Source organism: Suricata suricatta, chromosome 5 (genome assembly GCF_006229205.1).
Source record: "Suricata suricatta isolate VVHF042 chromosome 5, meerkat_22Aug2017_6uvM2_HiC, whole genome shotgun sequence".
In the NCBI taxonomy this organism is placed as follows: Eukaryota; Metazoa; Chordata; class Mammalia; order Carnivora; family Herpestidae; genus Suricata; species Suricata suricatta.
This window is the reverse complement of record NC_043704.1, coordinates 79,757,070-79,765,330: the sequence shown is the minus strand read 5'-3', so window position 1 is coordinate 79,765,330 and position 8,261 is coordinate 79,757,070. Positions and strand designations below refer to the sequence as shown.

At 44.2% G+C, this 8,261-nt stretch overlaps 1 protein-coding gene across 1 annotated transcript in view; it reads right to left on the bottom strand.

Moving 5' to 3' along the window:
* Positions 1-4,731: 4,731 nt before the first annotated feature.
* The window catches only part of MASP1 (mannan binding lectin serine peptidase 1), a 59,860-nt gene continuing 56,330 nt past the window's right edge, over positions 4,732-8,261 (bottom strand). The window contains exons 14-16 of the mRNA XM_029939657.1: positions 7,928-7,995; positions 5,670-5,769; positions 4,732-5,277 (exon numbers count right to left, since the gene is read on the bottom strand). Of these exons, the coding sequence (XP_029795517.1) occupies positions 5,087-5,277; positions 5,670-5,769; positions 7,928-7,995 (359 nt within the window). The 3' untranslated portion in view covers positions 4,732-5,086. The remainder of the gene's footprint in view (positions 5,278-5,669; positions 5,770-7,927; positions 7,996-8,261) is intronic.

The window sequence follows — 8,261 nt, the reverse complement described above, 5'->3', positions numbered from 1 at the left end:
TTCAAATCCCAGTTTCCCCATCTCCCAACTGAGGGACCTTGGGTCACATTTTAAAAATAGTAACTTTTAATTTGAAAATAGTTTTTTTAGAGTTCATTTATCTTGAGACAGAGAGAGCAAGAGAGCAGCAGGGGCAGAGGGAGAGAGAAAGAATCCTAAGCAGGCTCTGCACACTGTCAGCACAGAGCCTGACACGGGGCTTGATCTCATGACCCTGGGATCATGACTTGAGCCAAAATTAATAGTCAGGCACCTAAAAAACTGAGCCATCTAGGCTCCCTAAAATAGTTTTATATTTACAGAAAAATTGTAGAGATGGTACAGAAAGTTGCCATAAACCCTTCCCCGATGTCTCTTATTATTAACATCTTATGTTAATATGGTTCAATGGTCAACGGTATTGATGTGTTATTTTTAACGAAGTCCATCCTTGATTCAGATATCCTTCGTATTCACCTAATGTCCTTTCTCTGTTCCAGGGGGCTATCTAGGGTCCCATGTCACATTTCGTTGTCAAGTTTCCTTAGGCACTGTGTTAGTTTCCTCGGACTGTCATGACAGAGCACCCAAACTGAATGGCTTAAAACGACAGACATCTATTGTCTCATAGTTCTGGAGGCTAGAGGTCTGAAATCAAGCATTGACAGGGCCACACTCCCTCTGCAACTTCGGGATTGGGGTCGGGGGGTGAGAATCCTTCCTTGTCTGTTCCCAGCATGGTTGCTAGTGACCCTTGGCCTTCCTTGGCTTCCACCTGCTTCCATCATCACATGGTGTTCTCCTTCACAGGTCCCTGTCTCTGTGTCTCATCTTTTCTTCCTAGAAGCTCACCAGTCATATTGGGTGAAGGGCCCACCCTACTCCAGTATGACCTTGACTTAACTAGTTCTATCTGCAAGGACCCTATTTCCAAATAAGGTCACATTTGGAGGTCCTGAGGATGAGAACTTCAACGTATCTTTTTTTTAGGGATACAGTTCAGCCTATTATAGGCTTCTGTTGGCTGGGACAGTTTCTCAGACTTCCAGTAGTTTTGATCACCTTGACAATTCCAGGGAGTATTGTTCAACTGCTCTGTAGACTATCCCTCAATTGGGATTTTTCTGATCTGTTTCTCATGATTTTAGGCTGGAGTTATGAGATGAAGGGAGGAAGAATGCAGACATACGGTACTATTTTCATTATGGCGTATCAAGGTCACATACTGTCAACATGACTTTCACGGTTGATATTAAGTGTGATCACCGAGCTGGGGTGGTGTTTTTGTTAGTGTCTCCACTCTAAAGTTGTTCTGTCTCTCCACCTTCCCAACTCCCCCACTTTCATGCTGTACACTTTGGAAGGAAGTCACTATTTGCAGCCCACAATTATGGGAGGGAGAATTATGCTCCATCTCCTTGAGAGCAAATTATTTATATAAATAATTTGACATTCTTCATGGGAGATTTATCTCTTCTCCCCAATTTATTTGTTTATTCAATAACTTACTCATGTAAGTATACAGTTATGATTATGTGTTTTATATTGGGTTACAATCCACTTCTGTTTTGTTTTGTCGCTCAAAGTGTTCCTGCTTTGGCCATTAGCACTCTTCCAGTTGATCCCTGTGTCCCTTTGACATACACACATCACCGTGTGACAACATTCTCTCTGGGACAACACACTCCAGGCTCATCTTGTATATTTTCTGTGCTAGTCCTAGAATGAGCCATGTATTTAAGGATCCCTTGTTCCTTTTATTGAAGAATAGTGGTAGAAACCAAAATCTGGAATTTAGGTGTGCTTGTTGCTACTGGGGTGTTGGTGTTTGTAGGTTGGGCCACATTTTTAACCTCACTGTTTCCGTTTTCTCACCTGTAAAATGGGGAGAAGAGAATAATAATACTTTGTGAGGATAGATGAAAGAATTATGTAAGAGCTTATTGGTCTCAATCAGAGAGTAAATGTTCAGAAATGTTAGTGATTATTTTTCACAGAACTTTTTATATTTGAGCCACATTTAGTTTCCATAGTTTTTTCCTATATAGTAATTCATCTGGTTCTACAACCCTCAGACAGAGGTAGGGCAAAGATTTTTCTGCCAGTTAATAGATGGAAAAATTAAGTGGATAAGAAAGTCAACCACTGGAACCTAAGTCTCTTGATTTCAAGACCTATTCCAGACCCACATTGGCCACCATCTCTGCCACATGATTGGTATAGATTTCCTCTCCCTGATTTTAACTATCTTTGCTTGAAGGACTTCTAGTTGGTGATAATTCTCTGACTCCTACCATCAAGGAACAAGATTAACACACAGCAACAGAAAACTATATACTACAATGCAGAAGAGGGTATTCATAGACATGGTACCATATATTCTGAAGCAAACAATTGAACACATACTCCAAAAAAAATTATTTTCTATTCTGCAAGTTGATGACAATCGAGAAATGTTGAAAGATTAGCACCCTAGAATATTCTGATAATTTACGGAAATAATAGTACAAGGTATTTAATCAGAAATGACCTGAAAAAACTAAGACATGCTATTGTACTGACAGCATGACCTTCCCCCTCTCCCATCTCTATTCATGGTACAGTGATACTGACCAGATCCAGAGGAGTTGGATAAGTGAAAATACAACTTACCAGAGTCATCAGTGCATGAAAAACATAAAAGGCAAACAAGAGTTCATTGATTCAGTGCAGATGTTTATTGGAACAAATGTGTAGCTATTCACAAAAACAGTAGCTTTTGTTGCTAATCAAGGTGGCATGATCATTATTACAAATAACAGAATTCAAGGTATGGAATCATGGCTACAAACTATATTCTAAGAAAAAAACCTATATTCTAAAGAGGTGGATTTTTGTTGCATAGAAGAGGCAGTCTAAGAGGCAGCACATTTTGAATTTGGAATGGGCTGCATTTGGAGGTAATGGGTTTCCCACCTCTAGGTAAGATGATCCTAATAGACACTCCAACCCTCTGCTTCTAGAACTCTGTGAGAAGTTTGGGTTTCTCAAAACTGAGCAGCAGTGCAGGGGCTGATAAATGCTTGTTGATCAAGGGAAAGCTGAAGTTCCAGAGCACATTTAGACATTTCCTCAGAATAAGGATAAAGGGAAATAACAGGATGAACTGGGTCCACCGGAAGTCAGTATTTATGCACAAATCCTGAGGCTATTTCAGATCCTATAGTTGTCTGACTTTTAGGAGAAAGGCTATTTCAGATGATGATTCTGATCCCAGAATCGGAACAATGTCCTTTCATGGTAGTCACTTGTGTATGTGTCAGTTCTTCCGGTAGGAGCTCCCGGAAGGCACGAACCATGCTTCCCTCATCTAGGTGTTCTCCATAGCCCAGTCAGCACAGCCTAGCACACGGAGACACCCAGGCAGTGCTGTGAGGTGGGAAGTAGGGGGTTTTGGAATATCTTAGAGCAACTCCAAAACTTTGCATTGCAATTCTTTGGTGTCTGAGATGGAGCTCCAGCTTGTCTGACATATATCTGATGAAGTTGGGTACCCATTGCCTTCTTCCCTTTATAGCATAGACTGCAAGGCACAGAGTGGTAGAATGACTTGCTCACAGAACCAGCAGCAGGCTGTGAATTGCTGTCCCTGAGCACTCAGCCTAGGGCTTAGTTTCCATGAATACTCATCCCTCAGTATCTTCATCTTCTAACAAGAGGTTCTGAATGACTCCACCAACTGCAGGGCAGGTTAAGAATGGAAGTCTCCCATGAAGACCAATTTTGATGAAACAAGACAGGAACTTGGAGATTCTGATCCCTTGAAGGGCTTAAATCTCAGAGCTCTGGAGGGGATGAGGTCTCCTGAGAGAGGAGGTGGTTCTTTCCGGGGAGAGGCATTCTGCCTGGGAAATACTTGTGATCTTGTGGTGCCAGGGCATTTGGGGTGAGGGACAGGAGTGAGGAATCAGCGGAATTGCTGCTTTGGCTCAGGAGGGGACATAAGAAGGAAGAGTTCAGGGATTTGAGTCTAGCCTATCAGGGCTGACCTTGTGCAGCTCAGGTTCCCAGGAAGAGTAGGAGCAGATACTCCGCTTAGGAATGAGGAAAGTTCCTTTGGTTAGCACTTTGCTAGGCTACATTCTTGGGAACCAGGGCATGGTGGATGAGGTGGGGATGGGGAGAGCAGTGGATGCAGTATTGGGTCTGCATCAAAGCCCTGTTGAACCTTAAGGTAATTTTTGCCTTTTGGTTACTTCAGCTTTAACTCATGTCATTAGGAAAAAAATGTCTTCATTTGGATCCTAGACTCTTAGAGCTGGAAGGGTCCTTTTAGATGACGGGAAGGGACTTGCATGGAGTCACAGAGGAGCCAGGGGCAGAGCTAGTTCTAGAACCTGGCATCTGACTTCCCAGTCCACCGCTCCTGGTCTGCCCCTTCTTCCTGTCTTGCGTCTCTCAGGCACTCTGGCAGTTTCACGTCCAGCTCACTTTCACAAGTGCATTGCTATGGGACATGCTATTGGACTAATAACCTTGTCTCTCTTTTTTTTATGGGGAACAGGGATTGGGATTGGGAAAAGTTCATGGAAGCAAAGAAGCATCGAACATTTGTGGGCAGATGAAGGAGATGGTCAAGGTTGAGGGGAAGGATATATACTGATCAGCCCTACGACCGATAGGATTTGTAGGAGAACTTCATCTGTGAGGTAAACACCATGACTTTTGCTAAAGCATGTTTATTCAGCACTTAAGTTATTTCTGCACTGTGCTAAGTGCTGTGTATATTTTAATTAATTTGATCTTCATCAGACTCTTATGAGGTAGGAAAGGTATGCCATTTTTATAACATGGGCAAAGAAACTGCCGCTCAGAGGTAAAGTCACCTGCCCAATGATGCAATTCCAGTAAGTGATAGAGCCTGGATTCAGCCTTGTGTTCTGATCACTCAGCAACTCTGCTCCTTTATAGATTGTGGGGAGGGAGCTAAGCTGCCCCTTTGTATTGGCCAGTAATGGGTGGGTTGAATGAAGTGGGTCAGAGGTGAGGGGCAGGCATCTTGCATCAGATAATTATCCTGTGCTGCTGACTGACCCAGGACAGAGGGTTGGCGGGTGAGGAACGGAATTCAATTCATTATCCCGGTGATCCTCTGGATCCAGTCTGTGTTGTGGTAGATGTAGGAATACACTCCATAGCGGTCCTTCTTTCCACAGTCGTCGCCCCAGGACACCGTGCCCACCAGGTACCACTGGCCCGTCTCTTTATCCAGGGTCACCATGGGACCTCCGGAGTCACCTGCACAAGCGTCCTTCCCCCCTAAATGAAAAGGAGATGCATGTTAAAGCTTTCCCTTTCCTAGCCCCAAATCCAAAGGAGCCTCCTTTACCTTACATCTGACTTGTAGTTCAGAGAATTGAACACGAGGGGGCGCAACAGACCACGTGACCCAAACCTGGCCTCAGCAGTTCTGTCTGGGCATCTTCAGAGCTCAGTGATTTCGGATACTGCAGGCACGTTCGGATTCTGCTTTCATAGGGGAAAGCTTGCGCTTGGAGATGGGAATGATGGGAATTTCTTAGCACTCCTTTCTCAGACACAGTGTAATTCTCCAGTGGAATCTTTCCTCTCATGATCTTTCCCATTCCTCTCTTGAATCCTCCTCTGTTCAGCCCTTCCCTTACTGGTTGTATGCCACACTCTTGACTTACCTTCCTTCTCCCCAGCACAGATCATGTCCCTGGTCACTTTCTTCTTCAGAGGGGCATAGGCCTCTTGGCACGTGCGGTGGTCAACAATTGGGATTTCGATCTGCAACATAACACCATTGTTGGTCCCTATGCTTGGTTGAGGAGTTCCTGATATTCTGATACCCCTAGAGCTGGCTCCTCCCCATCTCCTTCCTAAATGAGCTTAGGTAGAACCTCACACGTGGTCTCAGAGACTAACCTATTGCGCAGGTGAAGGAAAGCTAAAGAATCAGGAGATACATGTTCTACTACAATCTTAGTCATGAACTTGCTAAGTTCTTTTGCCCTCTCTGGGCCTCATTTTTCTCATATGTAAAATGGAGATAATAATACTTGCCTAGCACATTCATTATTTCAAATGTGGGAATGTATACGAAACATATGGTCAATCTTCTTGCCGCTCCCCCCGCCTCCAATCCCTACAATTGCTGGCTGTGGGACCTGCAGCATATAGTTTAATTACTGCTTCTCAGACCTCTGAGATTGCTTCCTCATCTGAAACATGGAAGTCACACTATTTGACATACTAACCACATGGCATGGTACAAAGAGGAGATGCACGAGCAGATGCTTTGTAAATTACAAACACTGTATAAATGTTCAGTACACAGGGGTTACCACTGTTTGTCTTACAGCACGCATCACAATAGTATGAGCTTCTGGATACTGAGTTTGTGTTTTGTCTGCTGCTTACATAGCTTGGGACAAAGTCAATACTCAGGGAATATTTTTTTTTAATTGAAGCAATACATTGATACATAAAAGTAAGGTATTGTGATGATTATTGCCTGGATTCAGCTAGGGGTAAATGTTGGAGTAGATGTCTGGAATAAAATGAGGAAACATATGAGTCTCATTCACCCACACCAAGAATTGAATGGGTCATGGGACCCCAAAGTAGAATTTCTGGTGACCCTTGCCATTTCGATCCCTCTTGGGCCATGGCCTTCCTAGATCACTGGGGAGAGAAAGTTAGGGTAGAGTGGTTATGAGCACATGTCTTCAGCAGACCATCAAGTGCCTGACTGACCTTCATTCATTTTTCAGCTATTAAAGTGTTACTACTTCCTCTGGGGAGCACTTCTGGACCCCTAAGATGACGTGGGACTTCCTGTTATATATTCTGGAGTTTCCTGCACTTCTTCCTTATCACATTTATCATGTTGGTAACTGCTTTCTGTCCCTCTCACTTGACTATAAGCACAAGGAGCCCAGGGACTGAATCTGTCCTTTTACCCCTCCTGCAGACCCAGTAGCTAGTACAATGTCTACATGGGAGGCACCAAATAAGTACCTGCGAGTTAATGCAGAAAAGGATGAGTGGCTGTTGCAAATCTGAAATTTTAAAGTATGTTAAAATAACACATGTTGAAGGATTCAAAAAGTAGCTGTAGCAGCAACTAACCCCAGTCCCGTCTGAGCCAGGCAGATGGTGGAGGGATGTCTGGCATTGCCCCTAACTTTGCAGCTTAAGATACTACACAACGGTCTAGAAAAGCAAATGACTTGTTTCAGTTCACCCAGCAAGTTAGTGGAAGCCAGTACTTGGAGCCATGGCTCCTTACTTCTAGTTCAGTATTCTTTTATGAAATGATACAAATGTGTACTTCTAAATGCAACTGTCAAGTTTATTACTACAAGGACTGCAGCTCTCAAGAGCCCATTCTCTGGTATGTGAATCTTTGTGGTGTACTGATGGATCACCTTTTGGAGTATCCAAACCTGCTGTTTTCTGGCAGAATTTGCATAAGCTGAGCCTTTCATATGCTACAGAAATACTGAACAATGTTTAGAGACTAGTGCCCCACGTAGAACAAACAGACCAAACTTTTTGGGATTCAAAGTCCCAGTGAACTTCGGAGGTGAGTCTGGGTCCCTGTGTCTTTCTCACCCCAAACTCTAAATCCCTGAGGGGCAACATGGAGCAGGAAGGGCCAATGCAGGGCAGAGGCGTCCCTCTCTCTTTAATAAAAACATTTTTTAAAATGTTTATTTATTTTTGAAAGACAGAGTGTGAGCAAGGGAGAGGCAGAGAGAGAAGGAGAAAAAGAATTTGAAGCAGGCTCCAGGCTCTGAGCTGTTGGCACAGAGCCCAATGCCGGGCTTGAACTCACAAACCCCGAGATCATGACCTGAGCTGAAGTTGGCTGCTTAACCAACCGAGCCACCCAGGTGCCTTGAGAGGTGTCCCTATGTGTGGGACATAACTTGAACCTCACCTCCATCAGGGTCTCTGGGAATCTTTGCAAGAACTGCTTCCCCCAGCCACTGACGATGACCATGGCCTCTGGAGGAAAGAAGACACAGTGAGAGAAGAGAGGCTGTCTGTGGGGTTTTCAGAGGGTTGTGTCTTGTTGTCCCATCATTCCCTGCCTGGGAAGGAAGGGCTGAATTTGCCCCCTTGGAGAATGGCAGCATGGTGGAGAGGAGGGCTGCTGGGTTGGAGCTCACCTGCAACAAAGGTTTGGACATTTGTTTCTAGGACTCATTAGCTGGCTCATTTGTTGTCCAATCTCTCCCACTCCCAACTGGCATGGAACCTAGGCTCCGTGA